Below are 19,295 nucleotides of genomic sequence, written 5' to 3' on the forward strand. Positions count from 1 at the left end.
TGGCAACAAATGATCACAAACAGGAAAGGGTTGCAAAGACCTTGCATTGCTTGGGAGGTGGGCTAAAGCCAGCTATAGAAAGCTAAGGATGTTTTAAACCACATTAAAAATGGAATTAAGGGTTGGAGAAAAAAAACAAAACACAAAAAAAACGTCACTATTATCCAATACTACAGAACTGATTTATTTAACCCCGCTCCACCCCATAAAATTTTACATATTCCTGCTTTAACATTAATACAGCTTTAATGATTTTTCTTTTTGCCATGTGCATATTAACAGGGTGTGGTGAGCAGACATTACTGCTACTAAGCTTATTGATTGTATATTGTAGCTAGTAGAGAGCCTTTAACAGAAATAACATTGTAAGAAATGAACAGCCACTAAACAATTCAGGCACTTTATTACATTTAATACACAAACTTTCAACATATGAATTTCTGAAACTAACAAACGCAACAGAAAGCATCTGTAAAACCATGCTTTATTCAAGAAACGTGTGTAATAAATAAAACACCTCCTCGAAGGATCTCGTCTTGGAAAAACTTCTTTGCAAAAAGGAGACACAGGGTACTACCAACTTTCCAGCTAAATACTGTTGTAGAAAAAAACAACAACTTTTAAAACTGTAAAAAAGTTGTGCAGCATTCCATTACTGAAAAATAAAGTTATTTTATCAAGATTATTTTAGTATCAATGCTCTACAAGGTGCCCTGACCGAGAGTATCTAGAACACGATGTTCCCTTGTAATGATCTGTCTTTATGGAAATTGTCCAAGATAGGGGATCAGATTCCCGCGGCGGTATTTCCCCGCCCCTGTGAAGAGAACGAGATAGAAAATCTGGATTAAACTATTTCTCGTAGTACTAATTCATGACTTCATGATTCATATATAGTTAACCATATAGGTTATTTCTTCAGAAACAACTACATTAAGGTGTACATACAATGATGAACCAGAAGTAGACAACATGACCTATGAACACAACTAATCCTATTAGATATAGGGATAATCCAAGTAATATCCACGCATTCACTAGGATAGAAAATCTGGTATGTTGTGACTGCATTGAGGACAATGGCAAAGGTCACGTTGGTGAAAGAATGTTGTGACATGAATACAAAAACAAAGAAATACATGATCAAGATGATATCATTTGGTCGTGACATAGTGCCACAATGTTTAGTGTCAACTGAGTCCTGAACCACAGACAAATGTATTAAACTTGTTCAGTTTTTTACGATGCCACCAGAAGATTGATGCAATTACAGCCCAAGTACAGTAGGCTGCAGTCTATTCAGAATGCCACATGGGAGACAGAATTTATGAATAAGATTATAGGTTAGCCTCTTTTGCAAGTCTGCAAATTGCTTCTCATTATTTACTACAAATGATTTGTTGCTTTGATAAATCTGGTGATAAATCTCAGTTTCAATCAATGCTTCTTTCAGTCAGTGTAACTCGCAGCTACAATGTATCCTTATATTACTCAGGTAACATTATCTATTGTTACCGTTTGCAGCTCAAACTGCTGGGAACATTGGCAAGAAATTATCCCAAACAGGAAAGTGTTAGGCTGCACTTATAGTGCCCGTGACGGTGACGTCGCTCCAGAACAAAACAATGGACTCCGTCGCGAGCGCTTATAGTAAGCAGAACACAGCTAAGATTTCACATGTTTTGCTGCTCTCAAAGGAGCAGTCCTGTCTAGGACAAAAGAGAACTAAGGACAGTGGAATGTTTAACAGGTTCATTGCAGCCGCCAGACGTTTTAAACTTTTTTTATTTACTAAATAGACATCAATATATCAATACTGTACATTTCAATATATATATCTCAATATAGAATATCCAGAATATAACCTGTGAGCACATTCACATGTCTTAAGACAGGTCTGCAATCCTGCCTTTCACCTTTATCACCTAGCATAAAGTGCTTCCACTGCAGAAAGGGATTCTGGGAAATGACATGCAAATGAGAACACAATGTGCCACCTTTTGCCTGAAAATCAATTTTTACATGGAACCCTTATAAGCAAATGCTTTGCTGTTCACACAGCTTTTAAGCACAGCATGGGATTAGCTGCAAAGCCAGTCAAACCACTCACAGTCATGTTTCGACCTTTGTGTGTCTCATCAGTGTGAAGTTGGTAGTACTGGCTCTGCAATTTTCAAGGCTGGGTAGGTTTACCATACACATTTTAAGTTATGTAAATAAATATATATATAATTTTTTTTTAATATAAATGTAAACATTTTGATGCTAAACATGAAAAAGTGCTTAAAGAGTTTGTACAATCTTCATCACAATGTCTTTCGGTGAAAGTATTTTTTTTTTTTTTTTAGAGCTACCTCAAATGCTCGAATCCAACATTACCAGAGAAGTGCAAACCATTTACTCATCACAAGACACAAAGAAGTAAAGCGATGACTGTATTTGCATTCTTTAGAAAGATTCAATCACACTTATTGGGAACATTGTTTTTTTTAACTCATTATGTTGGCCCGCCCCATTAACGCTCATGTCCAGAAATGCCGTGTGCTGGCCCCATGGCCCCTGTGAGGATTACATTGCGTCAACATTTCATTCACAGAGTTACTCGCTTAGATAGTGTACTCAAACCTATCCTGTGCCAAGTTCTGCAGGACATTTAAAGTACAATCTATAAAACAAATGGGGTTTGCGAGGAATCCAGATAATCAAAGCACTCTGCTACACAAGCAGCACTTGATTTGTAGTTTTTCACTTTTTAAAGGCTAAAAAACTCCCCATTGTACTGTACAATATTCAAGCCTTTTAGCTGGTGTTTAGTATTGCTACCGAGCCCTACTTACAAAATGTCATTATTCGGTTCATGGTTACGAATGTTCTGTTGCTTGGTGCCCTAAGACCTGAGGTACATACGGTTTAATGGCCATTTGCAACACTCCAAAATAGGCACTTGGACTTCAAAGTTAATGAGATAAACTCTGCCAAACGAGACTAATGCAGCTTAACGTGTAATTCCTCTGTGCTGAGGCAGTGTAGCGGAGGCAACAACACTCGTGCCTTAAGAACACCAATCTATTAAGGCCACATCCTGCCGAGATAGGAGAGACACTCGCCGCATGAGATCCGACTCTGAACTATTCCATTAATGCCCCGGTCCAACCCAGATATGGCCCAAAACACGATTTATTGTATTTACTTTGTAAAATGGTCTTACGTTTTCTTTTTATTCTGATCAAATTTTTCATTTGGAAATCTAGTTTTTTCTTCATAAAAATATTAATGCAACAGTATTTCATGTGGGTCTTAAATAACATATTTGTGCTGCTCAACTTGTTTTCTTAAGTCATTATTATTTTGACATTATTTGTACCATATGTTATTCTGGTGCACATCAGGGCTTCTTAAGCTAATTTTGCATGTCCAAAGTCAGAACAAATGGAAAGTTGTAGGTGAGTCAATCAGTAAGGGTAACCAATTACAATGCCCTTACTGGAAGGCTCGGCTTTGGATATTAAGTTGCTGTACTGATCAGTACAAATATGAAATTACTACTGAATTCATTCCTCAACTGGCGGCCAGGGTCAACCCATTGAAAGCCCCAATGTTATGTCCCAATAAGGTTGTGGCTTCCTATTGGCACACCGTAGTGAGACTGACTCACTCACACAAATGGACACAAATTCAGCCCCCGGGTAAATATTTTGTGAACAGGCTGTGTATGTACGATTACTGCTTCCATTCGTATTACAGGGTTGTTACCAAGTCCTAAAATCAAAGCATAATTTAGCATTATGGCATCAAGGTACTGTACCCCACTATACTTCTACTCCAAGACTTTCATACATGGCTGTACTCCACGTGAGTAAATAATATGGACAACGGTTATACTGAAGAATAGGAAGACTTGTGGGAGGCAAACACAGATTATATGGATATCTCGCTTTGCCCTATGTTTCGGGAAACCACCATGCTTGACCTAGCCAACAAGTGCACTTTAAATGTGATAGATACATTCTACATGCTTGACGCAGAGTTTCTAACAGTTTAACATGGGTCAAAGTACATTGTTGATTGTTTTATTCCTAGTAAGAGCTTTCAAAAATTATCATCAGATTTCCTTTTAACTAGTTATATGGCAAGAGGAGAAATTGTTGTTCACAGAGAAGATAAACTAGGATTGTTGAGAGCCAATATTTGGAACGGAAATACTAAGTAATGCCATATTTGTCATGAACTAACAGCTAATAAAAGTATATTTATTTTAAGGTTACTTCATTCCTATACTGAAATTGAGCCCAAAAATATGTCTGTAAAAATTATCTAAGCAGGTGAACGTAACGTCTGTGGGCTGACTATATTTTAGGCGTGGTTCTTATTCCATTGAATATCCATGCCCATTTATTTTGTGTCCTTCCCAGTCTAGAGTATATTCTGTAGGATCTTCAAAATGGCAAATTAAACATCCATGTACTGTGCCTATGTTCACAGTAGTCTTGATCTTGGGGAGCGCAGGTATATATGAAAAAAATACAAAAAACACACGATAGTGCAATATGTCTCTTAGGCTGCACTTATAGTGCCGGCGACAGCGACGCCGGGTCAAAACAAATGCATTGTCGCCGTCGCGTGCGCTTATAGTAAGAGCGTCGCGACGGCTTGGTCGCGATCGCTGGAAGTCATCTCAATTTGATTTTTGCCAGCGACCGCAGCCTGACGTCACCATAAGCGTAGCCTGACAGTGTATAGACTCGATCTTCCAAATCCAGCAGTGTGTGTACGCACAGTGGCTCAGTGAGTAAAGACACTGATTTTGGATATGCATAAAAGAATGCGAGTACACACCCAGCTGGATTCTGAAGGCCGAGCTTATACACTGTTAGAGATATATTGCACTATTGTGTGTTTTTTGTATTTTTTCATATATACCTGCACTCCCCAAGAATTGGACTACTATGAACATAGGATTGGAAAAGCAATCCACAAACGGGTTTGAGCTGCAACTATCACCTGAATTTGATTGCACATCCCAGAACTTTTTGCAGATTGATTGCACTTCATTTCTTCGCACTGATTAATCACAAGAATCACTGGGTACTTTCTTCTTATTATAAGAATTGCACTTAGTTTGGTTTATGCACCTTTTGGATAACATTTCGTTTTTTCATGGACTGTGCCTGCCACCTTACAACTGATGAACTTTGAATAACATTTGAAGAATGTGCAGAGCTCACAGGATACCAAGTCTTGTCATCTCCAGACAATAACGTCCCTAAAATTTCATGGGTAGTTCACAAGTCACGCTCTACACCAATTCTCTTTTGTCCTTAACACATGCACTCTGAATGATTCATACTTCTTTCTATACTTACATGATTGTGAGAGGGGTAACACCCTCTACTAGCCTGCATTAGTCCCTGATCCAGTTCTGCAGATATTTCTGCTGGCCGTGGAACCTGTCGCCATTGACTATGAGGTCACTTCAACATGACTGAAGTTGAATTGGTCATCCCATTGGTGGGCAACAGGCTGCATGTGGCCCTAAAAGGCTTCACTTGAGGACCCAACCACTGGCCACCCCAGCAGCCCGCTCTACACCTCTCTCCAGTGCAGAGGGAGTGGATATATTGCTGCCGCGAATCATAGCTTCTTCCCGCTCCCTGAGCTGCCTAATGATGGTGCTAATCACTAGTGCCCAGTGTAAGGAAACGAGTGGGACAGTTCATACACACCGGCAACAAGAAGCTGACGGGAGAGGGAGGAGAGAAGGGCTTACCCACGACTGCAACATGTTTTCTCCCTGTACAGTATATATATGTATATAGATGTGAAACACTTTTGAGGGCTATGGGGTCACACATACGGACCTTGTTGCCTACCACTGGGCTATACGTTCCTGCAACTTTCCCCACTAGTAACTGGCTCCTCAGATAGGAAGTTGCTGGCAGTTGTTTTATCTTGATCTGGAATAGCCTGCTTATGATTCCAAGATTCAATAAAGAATCCGGTCGCTCTTCCTTCTCTTACTGAACACCCCACTGCTGGTACCATTTCCCAGAGTCTTTCAAAACCGTCTCCAGTCAAAGTTCTTTTAAGGCTTTGACTGTTTCTATACTTTAACCATGTTTGTAACTGTAACTTATAATGTTGTTAAATTATTATTTTGTACCCAGGATGTTCTTGAGAATTGGAGATAACGCAATGTATTTTCCTGGTAAAATATTTCATAAGTATTATAATGTCACACCTCTGAATCTGGAGATATATTAAGTTATATCTGCATAACTGTACTGGTATGATCCCAAGTGTGTGCTTTGTTTTTTTTGGTTTTTAGAAAACTGCTGCTTTTACATAGTCACTTTGAATGAATCAAATCTAATATGTACCTGCTGAAAGATTTCTACATTTTCTCATTGGATAATGTGAAAAATATATTTTTCGAAGTAATCTGACACACTGAAAGCTGAACAAAAAGTCCCGTATGAATTATTTCTGAGCATGGCATACAGCAGGTTTATTATTGCAAATTATTTGCTACCTAATATTAGTACATTTCTTTTAGTTGGTACAAGATAACAAATCTTAACAGCCTTATTCTGATCCATAAGTCTATTGATCATGTATAGTCACATAGCGCTCAAGACACGAGTAGCAGTAACGGAGATGAAAGCAAATGTTCATTCATTGGCATGAAACACACAAAGTAAGAGGTTTAAGAAAAATATACCTTATATGACTTTCTGATTTCTTCTGTTTTTTCAAAATGACTTTGCGGGGTGTGGGATTGGTTTGCTTCCCCCCTGTAATATGAACCCTGAAACGGTGAAAAACAGGTTAAAAACGACATTATAAAATAGTAGTGTAAAGCTATTTTGGATAGTTTAGTTACTTTCCTTTTTTTTGCATATACACATGAAGTATTTTGGTAAAACAGATAAATCCACTGCTCATCACAACCAACATGCTTGGATCAGTTTTTAAAATAGCAGAGACTCCACCATCATCCCAGTCGTTTTGGACTGGTCATCACGAGCTGGGTTCATGGTTCTGCAGTTTGAAGCGGTTTTGAATGCCCTTGAGTTCTGTGCTCCCAGCCATACTTGGTACAAGTTCTTAGTACAATATGTATAAACTTTTGGGTGGTTCTGGTTAAAAGATGTGGGTGTCTACCCAGAATCTGAATATCTGCAGAGTAAACACTGTGTCATGTTTTAGACCAGGGTTACTCCATTTTCATACGAGCACAGCTGCTGTTACACGCAAGGCAAAGTGTTATGGACAAATAAGGCTGCTCTACACTCCATCCTGCTGAATACCAAGCTGCTGAGCAGAGCAGTGAGGGTAAAAACTGCTCTCATAGCCGTTTGCAAAGACAGACAAAGTGGACGAGAGGTCAGCATTAGAAGCCCTTTTGTGGAGACTGGAACAGGGATAAGTGTGTATGCTCTTTTTTCGCTAATTAAATGTTGATGCACTTCAGCTTCCCTGGTACTTCCACGTTCACAAATGACACCATAAAAGCTACCGCCTGACTCAAGGCAAGGACGTAATGTCTTTAAAAAAAAAAATCCTTAGTGCCGGCCAATCCCTTGTGTGCTGCTGCTCCTCACCAACAATACAGTAAGTCCTCGTTTTACGACGATTAAATGCTTGAGTCCAGGTTAGGATGGACAACTTAAACTTCCTGAGTCCACGTTAGGATGGACCACTTAAACCTCCTGAGTCCACGTAAAGTGGCACCTTGAGGTATAAACATGTGGCCTGCCTCTTAAGTTTGTTCCTTTGTATAGTTATTTTAATCCCCCATACTGAAAACAGGGTATAAGGTGGCAGGACCATTAGTCCACGCAGTGCAGACGCGGATGCGCGTACTACCTCTAATAGTCCAATAGTTCTGTGTTACCCTTTCACCCCCTTTTCTAGCAACTAGTGCAGTTCTTCCCCACCTTTTTTACATTGTGCCCCCCCTGCTATAAAATATTTGTTCCACGAACCCCATATTATTAAATCTTATTACCTACTCATCAGAGCATAGATAACAAATCTGTTTGACCGCTATCCCATGCAGTACAGTGTCCTGAGCGAACACGCACTTAATAAGGCCCCAAATTGCGCCTCAGTGAGTGCAGACAGAATAAGTGGTATACCTGTCAATTACTACGAGAACTTCCAAAGTCACGACCCACAATGCTTTGCCGCTGTGGATGCACAGCATTGTGGGGAACGACCTTGGAAGCTCGTGCTGTAATTGAAATATACAACACACACACGCTAAGGTGCAGATTGGGGATTTACCCCCACACAGGCTCAGGATCCCATTATACTGCACGGGATTCGACATTACATAATTTTTTGGGGCGTACCACTTGGATACACTTCACGAGCCCCTAAAGTGGTTCCCAAACCCCCCTGTTGACAAATCACTGATTCAGTAGAATAATAAGGCCCAAGTTAAAAAGGAGTATTGTGTGCATCACTGCAACATCCTCCTTATTCACTACTTCTACCAAAATGATATATTATTAGAATTTTAAAAAAAGGCTAAATCTCAGCTGAAGCAGTGGTCTTCTGGAGAGAAGGATGGGGAGGCTGCGATCTGGGAAAACGCCAGGTGCAGAAACAATGTGCAGAGATAACATTTTAACTTTCGATTGTGCCACATGCAGCAGGGATATGTGAGGGCTGCATGTGGCACGTTTAATACATTAGACTGACCAAACCTGCTTTAGGGAATCAGAAGCGTCACGACACACCTCTGCTGGGAGGAGACTGCTTTGTAAGAGAGGAGAAAATAACTTTTGACCTTGAGAGAAAAAAATAAAGTGTGTGCCCCTACCTGAGGTCGTCCTGCCGACTTTCGGAAAGGAGGCCTGGCGACTCTCGCAGATTTCTGAAACCCTCCGGTTGTGTCTTTCTGTGTTCTTGAGTAACTGGCAGAGCCATCCCTTTTAAAGTAGGAAACAGAGACAAGCTTCAAATAAAATATAAAAGTACTGAAGATGTGGGGGGGGGCGGTCACCCTAAGTGTCATTCAAGCTTGCAATGAAGAAACTACATACGGTAAGTGCTCGGACGTATGAGAACTTCCCTGTCACTTCAACATAAATGTAATTATGTACTATAACGTGTTTCATTGGAAAGTTATTTTTTTTTTTTTTTAATAGCTAGAGACATGCACAAGAAAGTACAAATGCCAATATGTGAGGTCTTCAAGACTTGGTCATGAATGAGGTACAGTATATTGGGAAACACTTTTGTAGCTATATCACCTTAAAATGGGCAACAAAGCAGCCATCCTACTAAGATCTGCTTCTCTTCAATGCAATAGAACATTTTCACTGAGAGAAGATTAAATGCAACGGACACAACTAATGTTAACTGATCTTGTGTGACAATGACACAAAACTGATAGGGGGTGAGCTGTGCAAAACAGACAACAGGAACTTAAGCAAAGCCTATTCAGGGGTTAATAAAGTAAGCAATGCTTTGGTAATTATCATGGGTTAACTGCCAACCTCTCTCGGGTGCCGACGTCACTGCTTCCATCATCTTCGCTCTGCAACCGCTCTTTTCTCCGCCTCTCTATGTCATGGCGCAAGTCGTTTGGATCTTCAATCACTCTGTGGCTGGCCTGAGAAAACGAATCCGCATTGTAAAGTCGTCTTCACTTTGCAGCCTTGAGACTCGTGGTTCGTAGCTCAATAATATGAGAGAACTCTTGTTCCACGCAACTTAACACTTTGCAATGCCTTGAAGGCCCATCTAACAGCAAAAGTGTTATTTATTTATTTTTGTATGCACGTTGCCATAAAATGATAGCACTCGCGCATCTTTCATAGACCCACCTTCTTTGCCAATTTCTAACATCTGTTTTTAAAATATAAGATAGGCTTGATTGCTTTTCAATTACACAAAATCAGAAACAGATATTACACAATATACCATACATACTGCTGTTCCCCAGGAGCTAGTTGGAGGTTCAGACCTCACGGTTCCCAGGCTGAATTATGACACTGTTCTGAGAACATTTACAGTGGCAGCTAACGTTAAGATATTCACATCAGTAACTAATAACAATAAAATTGGAATATTTCAAGAAATGTAAAAAAAATAATACAACTAGTCGCGGTACTGGCTCCTCGTGTCGGGAAAAACATTTGCGTTTTTCTTCAAGCATGATTAGAAGGCAGCTTTACAGATAGCTGCATAGCGACCATTTGGGTTGACCTGGAAGGATTGAGAGTACACAAGTCTCCAACCGCGCCTGACAATGTGAATTATTAGGGATTTGCTGATAGGGTTGGGAAGGAGGAGAAAAGATTGTTCCTCATTATTTACAATACCTCTGCATACAAGTGACAGACACTAGAATCCTAACTTCTCTGGTTACCTTTTGTTTTCATTTTATGTAAATCTCCTTCTTGATATTGTTATATATAACGTGTAACTTATCATGATATACATCGAATGCCATATGTACGATGTTTATGCGCTTTGTAGTACTGTAGAATACTGTAACTTTGCAATTAACTTTAAATACAAAAAAATAGATAGATTGTGTGTGGTTTCTAAAGCGTGGTCACTGTAAAATAGATTTGTTGGCCAAATTAAAGTTAGCATTTTATTTCCACTTGACTTATTTTTTCTTATTATTTTGGGTGCTAAAATTAGAATAAATTGGCATTTTTGACTGAACACGAAGGGCTGCACCTTTACAGGTAAGACACCAAACAGGATCCTTTAACGGCTCCAACTATTCATTTTAATATTGTAGACAGGGACATGGTACACAGCCTGCCCAACCGATAGGTGCCAAGAAGTGCGCAACGACCTATTTTGGTGCTAAACCACAGCTTCATAAAGTGACTTGCTCATATCGTACTGGGTAGCTAAAAAAAAAAAAAAACATTTGGATTCTGTATACAGAATCAGTCTGACATTAATTCTGTGCTTGGTTAATCCAACTAATTCATTGGTAAACAGAAAAATAAAAATGCTCACAGACATCCTGGATTTGAAGATTATTAGATCAGTTTGCTCAGTCAACTGATGATTATGAAGAAGTGTGTTGCCCGGTTGCAGCACAGCCTCCGGTGGTAAGGGAAGAAACATTTCTTAGATATGTACTTCCTGCAACCAATTTGTCTTTTGCTTTGGGCAAGAATCAAGATGGTGATCTTGGGCTCACACAGTGACGGTTCACAGGCGATTTCCCTCCTCCAGCTACACCCAACTAATTGGGCAATGTGTCATCAGTATCACGAACACGTTTACTGGACAAGGTGGGAATCCTTTGTCAGCTCCACGTTTATGCAAATGTACAGTTTGTTATGGGAAACATACTAGTTTCTACATGCCCGCTGACGAAAACATTCTCACTGCAGAAGCAAGTGAAAGCAATCATCAAATGGATGTGGAATAGCAGCTAATGTCTGGCACTGTAGTCATATTGGGTGGAACTGCACTGCACATTTTAATGTGTAAGACTACCCAATGAAAGAATTCACATATTCAATGTACATACCGACCTTTAATGTAAAGCATGAACAATTTGTGTAGTTGTTTTTATTTGACATGTAAATATATATATATTTTTTTTTTAAACTCAAACCTTTAACATGCTCGTGAACTATCTATAATCAGAATAAATGGCAAATTATGCGAGCCTTTATTGACACTTTTTATCACTTAAGGATCTTTAAAACATCAAGTGACTTAATGTTTACTTAACTTTCTGAAACGTCTGAACAAGATGGACATATGCCTTTTTTGAACAATAAAAAAAGTTTTTCAGAATAATTTATTTTTCAAACGTGCGGTCTGGTTAGAAAACAACCACCGTACACATACTGTTTTACCTGTAACTCTGAAAGTGTAGCGTATGTGCATTGTTACCTCTGATTAAGTAATATTGCCGAAATGAATATACTGTTGATATTATAGAAATGGACTGGGGGTTTGGGTTTCTCTAGAAGGATTGAAGGTGATGTTCTGTTTCCATTTTGTCTGTTCTGTTAGTGTCCATTTTATGTGCAAGAATGTGTGTGTGTGTGTGTGTGTGTGTGTGTGTGTGTGTGTGTGTGTGTGTGTGTGTGGTGTGAGAGATTCAATCACAGTAGATTTCCGACTGTGCCTGAAGTAACGCCCACATTCCTGGTATCAAGAAGCACCCGATTCCTATAGAGGCTGTTAATCTAGTTTTAATGATCTGTAAAATGATTGGTTTTAAGAATTAAGGAGTGGTTATTATAATCTGCCTAGTAACCTATTTTAAACAAAGGAATCTAAAGTGTATATAAAGTCTGCTTGGGCCCTCCCCTAGCAGAGAGTCTCATTGACGTTTGTGTTTATGATCATACACTGAATCTGTACAGGCAATAAAACTACTCATTATATACGAACCCGTGTTTATGAGTTTGCAAACAACGACACCTCAGTAACATGCGAGTTATCAGCCAAGTACTATACAGTATAATGTATTAATTATTACCCAACTCACATCTAATGGAGGTAAGAATGGACATACAATTTCAAAGTTACAAATAAAGGCGCACAATCTTGTTCCAGGTAGCGTGGCAAAAGTTCCTGCAAATTGTAATTAATTTGCCAAGTGGAAAAATATTCAAGAGAATCCTACCTGTTCATCTACAATTTAATAAATGCACACTTCTTAAGTAAGTTTTACGCAATTCTGTGTGTCAAACTGCCATGTAATTATGCCATGTATACCACATCTTCTCTTTAATGGTCTGCTTTTTACTGCACCGGTAAAAACTAGTGGCGCTAGAATGACACCATTGATATCTACAACAACACATACCTGTCCAGGGTCACTTCTCTTAAGGGATTTGCTCTTTAGATCTGCCAATGAGATATCAAACCTCCTGCCGCAAAAATGATAGAAAAGAGAGAAGCAATAAAATGAAGCTAAAAAAAATGGACAATATTCGTTGTAAATAAGTGAACGGTAATATGGATATGATGGCAATTACGTAAAACTTTCGTTTTATAGTTATGCAAAATTAACGCCTATTTTTTTGCATCAAGATTACCACAAGGACCATTGTGTGTTAATATACTAACCAAGTTATGAACAGAAATGAACATAGACGAAATGACTACAGCCACAGGCCAGGCAACACCAGGTTAACAGCTGATAATGTGCCAGTTCTGCTTTGTATTTCCATTTGCTGGTCTGTAAGCATCTTTAGCAGAACATGAGCTAAAGAGAGACTGGCATAGGTAATGATATCACAGTTGACCTGGAACCACTTGTAGGTTTGAGTCACTGTGTTTTATGCCACAATCTAGCCTGTCAAATCATTGGTTTTGCTGAAATGATGAAACACGCAAGACAAGCTCACGGTCCTATGCTTACCTTCTGCCCGAACCAAAGTCATGCCATGCACTTCAGTTAAGCAGCTAGACTGAATACTGCCTCCCTCATTCTGCCCCAAAACAAACCTGTTTCATTTAGACACCCGATAAATATTCCTTTTCTTTGAATAGCATGTTGAGAAAATGTGACTGCGTTGCCATAGTTACCAAAACTCCTTTAGGCTACTTAATCAACATGTTGAAATCGCGATTAGTGGCGAGAGTAAGAAATAGTGGTGGGAGAGAAGAGGGGGTGCAGGGAAAGAGAGAACAATTGGTGGAAAGAAGATGGGGAGCATATTTGGATATTTAAAATAGCTCATTTACCATGTAGCTCAGGTGTGTTTACAGGTCCTTCTGTGGAATATAGGTGACTCAATTTAGGAGGTATGCAAGTCAATGGTCCCTCTCCAAAACTGGCCTTGGTCTCTCATTTTGCTAGTTTTCAAGCAATGCTACATTTTGAGCAGAACAGTTTCACACATTCACGCATTACTTAAATCGTGTTTGTATTTCTCCAGGGTGAAGGCAATTTGGCTGCCGGTGTGATGAAAAGAACAAGTGGATCCAATAATATTCAGACACTGCGGCACTCTGGGGCAGGTGACATTAACTCACAATGAAGAAACGCCTAATTGTCTAGGAGTATTAAAGATAAGGAGTGACACATTGGAACGTTTTCCAAGTTCATTGTGCCCCAGCACCCACCACGTATTTATATCCCTAATATATTTACAGTAATACATTAGGTAGTGCGGCCTATACAACATACTTTCTGTATGCCCCAGCCATTAGTTTACTTTGGTTCTGGGAGGTACTGCCTCTTTAAAGTAGGCATTGGAGGAAAGCAGTGGTAACAATATGCAATAAAGAGTTAAGGAATGAGAAGACAGAGGAACATAGACAGAGCACACCAACTCAAATGAGCAGCCGCCTGTGACACTCCTAGTTGACAGAGCTGTGATGCTTTCAGCCCTTATAACGCTCAATCTATTAAAAACACAGAACATTGATATGATCTAATCATTATAATAAAACACTGACATTTTTGAAAGCCAAGCAAGGCCAGGCTTTTTCCTGCGGTCTTTTCACAACAGGAGCTTGACATGTAATGAAGGCAAAGTATATCGCTAGTGAAGAACACCACTAACCCCTTTGTGCCATAGTAACTTATTTTAGAGCTGCTTGCCGTGTAGGAATGACAGCAGAGACTGAAACCAGCTTACCTGTGGATCTCTGGATTGGTTTGTAATACAACTTTGTTTAGGTCCACATCTTGCTTATTGCTTTCTGCCTGCATTTTGGAGAAGCGTTCGTGGAGGGTAGTATCATCTGACTTAAAATAGTTCTCTATAGCGTGAAAAAACAGGAACAATGAATTTAAGATTTACCCTGCATTATCGCATTATACCTTAACTCTTCAGCCCAGCATCAAATTATTCTGTAGGCGTTTGTCAGCTCGTAATGTTAGGGTTGAGGCAGATTAGAACCAGTGAAGCGGGTGAAACGGTTTCAATACCAGTTTCAGCTTCTTCTTGCCTTTGCCAAGACACTTTATGTCTGCCTCATGCACCACAAATGACGCCATTTCATAAAAAAAAATACAATATTGAACATGTTCAATAAATAATAAATAATATTTCATGTTATTTTAGCAAATTGCCAAATTCGCCAACCTTATAGCCTAACGCCTCATAAAACAAACAGCACTTACAAGAAGGTAAGATTCTTACCTTTCACTTGATGGATAATGGTTATGATTTCCTGCGTGAATTCCGTTTTCGGGGTGCCAGGGACACCCCCAGTTGCCGACTGCAGGTGCTCAAACACTGGGTGAAAATTCTCCTTTCTACCAGTGACTACCAAATCCTCAGACGTCTGTCTCTCATTGTGGTTAGCAGCATTGCTGGAATGATTAATATGCGACAATAAAAAAAAAGTTACATTGCGTAAATCCGGAAAGATTGACAAAAAATATATATACATTTTAAAAAATAAATCTAAATACTTGGGAGGGTGGGCACATACAGTCTATCTTGCATTATAAACTAAACAAATTCAAGACGTAAATACAAACTCAGAGAAGCACTCTCAAGAATACAAAGTTTGAATCATTAATTCTTATTGCATAATTTCACAATTAAATAAGGACAGTATAGAAATAACTGTGCCGTTTGTGATACCTTTTAATCAAGTAAAAATATTTGACATGGCTGAGCTTTGCTGAGAGGATGAAGGGGGGGGATTTATCATTCCTCATCGCTTGTCAGTGTAAAAGGTTGTTACTCCATTGACAAGGCATCACAAACAAACAGAGGTATTGATACATTTTCTCCTGCATTTTGGATTGGACTAATACGTCTACACTACTAGTCTTCAGTAAAAAGGCTGGCACATATTTCTTAGGAGAGACGATGGCACACATTTTATGCCCCACTAAAAACCCCAATGCCTGCATCTACGAGCGCTACAGAATAGAAAAAGAAAGTCAAAATCAATGCAGTCAGATCTCAAAAAGGTAACAAAAATGTCATTAATAAATACATGCAAAAAAATAACATCTCAGCCAATTCAATGGTTGGATCTGAATACATTATTTTAGTTCAAGGTATTTTATAAACGTAACGATCAGCTCCTCAAATGCTTGGCACTGTAAGGTGTCAATAACACAAAATAAATATGATTTAAAGATGTAATCGTTAACTTACCTTATCACAATTCTTGCTCTCTCAAGGCACAAACAGGATCCAAACTCAATTGATGTAGACAAGCTACAGAGCAACATATGAAGCCACCCAAATCATCAAGTACTATCTTATACTTTTTGCTCTGTGACCTACACATTTCAGCAGTTGGAGGATCAGCACATCAACATTTTTCGCTTCACGTTAAAAGAAAAAAAATTTGTGAGGTGAGAAAAATTTCATGCGACTTTCCGTAACAAATGTTGTTTGGAAATGCAGTCGTGCTTTTCACTGAAGAGGACTTCAGATGCTTATCCTGACCAGGCTGGCTGAACCAGTTGGGAATAAAGAAACGTAGATCTCTTGGCAAACACTTCTTGCCAGCAGCAGTAGAACGATAGAACTGTGTGCTGCCCAAATTAGAACTTGGCTGAAATTTGCTATGTTGTGTTAGTATATAATGCCATATAACATATAAGAGATTAAGCTGTACTCTTGTTCATCTTGTGGCTCAGGTTCTCAAATGTCCCATTAGTTGTTATTTTTATTAGCTTCTTCTGTTTACGTTTACAATGATAATTAAAATTAAATGCACAAACATTTCTGGTTTATTTGTTCCCGTTTCATCTTTCTGCTTCTGTCACGTGCAGGTAGCCACACAGGTCCTGGAAAGAAATGTGTTAGTTTCAATGTAACGTTACTCATTCAGTGCTGGTTACACACAGGCTGCGGTCTCAGTTGACATGTACCGACCATGGTTATTTACCAGGTTAGACGTCATTATTGCCTTGTGCGTGTGCATTCATGGTGGAATTCTTGTGTTCAGTAAGCGTTTTGAAGAATATATCCACAGACTTTGCAAAACAGAAAGTCATAATTTCCATATAACGTAGTCAATTAAATGCTGATTGACGTAGAGGCCACAATTTTCTTCTAGGAAAACTCATCGCATGGAAAATTTCTGTATTTTTGTTTCTTTTATGGAGAAAAAAACAACAACGTTTATCTAATCATCAACTCTTCTCACTACTTTCCAAAGATTAATTAGAGTGTGAAGTCACTGTAGGAACAAACCATCCCTAACGAGGTTTCTTGAGCACTTAATAACTTGACAGCGTGAAAAATATTAGGTTTGGACAGCCAGTCTTCACGTGATCAAAAAACGGTCATATTCATGAAGGGAACATGACCGTTTATACCAAGTTGTGATGTTTCTATTTTCTGTTTTCCAGTTTAAATTTTTTTTTAAACACCCGACAATCGTTTTATGCTACAAATCGACTTACTTTTTACGAGAACCACTTCCATTTTTTTCAGCTTTGATTTTGACTGCAGTATCTGCATGTACGGTCTTCTTACAAAACATTCTTATAGTGGGGGGTTTTTTTCCTCTCCAGTATGGCAATTATTTTCAATCAGTTTGAAGGCACTTCCTCCGATAATGAATTTGAGCTCAATTGGCAATATTTTGGATAGTTCAAAGCCAAGTCAAAAAGCCGTTACCTTTTCTCCCATCTTCGCAGGTGAAGCAATGAAAGAAGCATGAACTTTTAACCTCAGCCTCACAGATAACCCAAAACAAAAATTTCAAATACGAGATTAAGGAAAAAAATACCTATACTTATCCATCGGTTTCTTCAAATCCACCTTAACCATGAGCGTTTCCTTCGTAGGGCTGATCTTCGATGCTGATTTGGGGTCAGAAGATTTAGGACTTTTGCCTCGGCGGTTGTTAGGAGATGCTGGAGTCTTCCGAGACTCGTCCTCTTTTTTCCCCCTTTCCTTCAGCTTGTTATTTGGGGACCTCACTTCAATATCATTTTTGTTTGATTCACTGTGTGTACTGTGGCACTTCTTAGAGCCATATGTAGAAGATGCATCAGGTGGTCGTTCGGCAGTGTATTTTCCCCTTTCTCGGCTATTGCAGTCTGCCGTTTTTCTATGTTGGGAACTTTTGGAAGGGTTAGGTTTTCTTTCATCTTGCCTACTGTGCTTCTGAGCACGGTCATCCTTCAAAATCAGCTCTGGGCCAACATAGGTGGGGGATTTATGACTATAGTCATATTCTATTTTAGTGAACGCTACAGTGTCTGTCCGGTGAATGATGGGGTTGGAATCTCTGAGGTCTGTGTCTTTTGGACATTCCTTGCTGTGGAATGGTCGAAATGTTTGATCTGCCTTCCAGTGGGAATTTCTCGGTGGTTGTCTGAAGTCAAGCCTCTCAGTATCTCTAGCTCTTTTAGGATGCGGCTCATGTTCTCTGAAATCACGCTCCTCGGGATACCTGTGTTGACATAAACCAGGATTACACTTGTGCTACAGTAAAAAAAAAAAGTTAAGAGTTTATATGCAGAGAACGCCAATAGCAAACCCATAATCCTACACAGCACCAATATCCATAGCACTATAATCATTTACACGGCTAACTTAAATTAACTTCACTATCAGAAGAAATTAAACTAACCTGTGCTGTCAGGCACAGACAACATGTAACTGCAAATACACTGAAAACACCAGAGGGGATCTAATTCAAAATATATGCAGGCCTCAGCAATCAATTCCTGTACCTTTTCGGAAAGTAATTCCTTTCAACGAAGTCTTCTGAGCTTCTTCTGGGTGGCTGAAAATACTTGTCAGTGTGCATCTGCTGTTTCCCGTGATCCTTATTTTCACGCCATTCCCAATCATGTTCCCTGTGGGGGGGTCCATGAAAGTTGTTCTCTCTTCTTCCTACTCTAAAGTCATTTGGATCATCGTGTACATTTCGTCCTTGAGTTCTGTGATGGTTAAAATCCCGATCATGTTCTCTGTAAGGGGCTTCTTCTGGATATTTTGGTGGGAATCTTCTGTTACCTTCTCTGTGCCTTTCCGGGGAGTAGATTCTCTTCATTTGATTAACGTCTTCTACAGGAGAATCTCTTACATTGGTGGAAAATGAATTGTGTTCATACGGTTTGTTATTGAAGCGATTATACGGTGGTATTCTTGAATTGTTTTGCCTTGGTCTTCCGTCATCCCAGTGTATAGGTCTTCTAGGATCTCTACGATATCCTTCATCATCATTGAAAGAATCTTGGAAGTGCCTTTGTCTGTGGTGCTCAGGGCTTCTAGATGTTGGTGGCCTACAAAAATAAGCCAGGTTAATCAGTCATTCAATCAAATGTTTGGGGTGGCTAAAGCAATAAGGTGAAGAGTTCTAATATAACCGTTCTGGTGAACACCAGATTTTATGCAGCTTGCCAT

General features: G+C 39.3%; 1 protein-coding gene across 2 annotated transcripts in view; it reads right to left on the bottom strand.

The window, feature by feature from the left end:
• Positions 1-386: 386 nt before the first annotated feature.
• BCLAF3 (BCLAF1 and THRAP3 family member 3) overlaps positions 387-19,295 on the bottom strand; it is a 60,063-nt gene continuing 41,154 nt past the window's right edge. For both annotated transcript variants that reach the window (XM_075594306.1, XM_075594307.1), the window contains exons 4-12: positions 18,620-19,174; positions 17,668-18,336; positions 15,102-15,274; positions 14,595-14,718; positions 12,812-12,875; positions 9,507-9,622; positions 8,828-8,936; positions 6,719-6,805; positions 387-817 (exon numbers count right to left, since the gene is read on the bottom strand). In XM_075594306.1, the coding sequence (XP_075450421.1) occupies positions 788-817; positions 6,719-6,805; positions 8,828-8,936; positions 9,507-9,622; positions 12,812-12,875; positions 14,595-14,718; positions 15,102-15,274; positions 17,668-18,336; positions 18,620-19,174 (1,927 nt within the window). In that variant the 3' untranslated portion in view covers positions 387-787. The remainder of the gene's footprint in view (positions 818-6,718; positions 6,806-8,827; positions 8,937-9,506; positions 9,623-12,811; positions 12,876-14,594; positions 14,719-15,101; positions 15,275-17,667; positions 18,337-18,619; positions 19,175-19,295) is intronic.

The sequence above is a fragment of the Ascaphus truei genome, chromosome 3, assembly GCF_040206685.1.
Source record: "Ascaphus truei isolate aAscTru1 chromosome 3, aAscTru1.hap1, whole genome shotgun sequence".
In the NCBI taxonomy this organism is placed as follows: domain Eukaryota; kingdom Metazoa; phylum Chordata; class Amphibia; order Anura; family Ascaphidae; genus Ascaphus; species Ascaphus truei.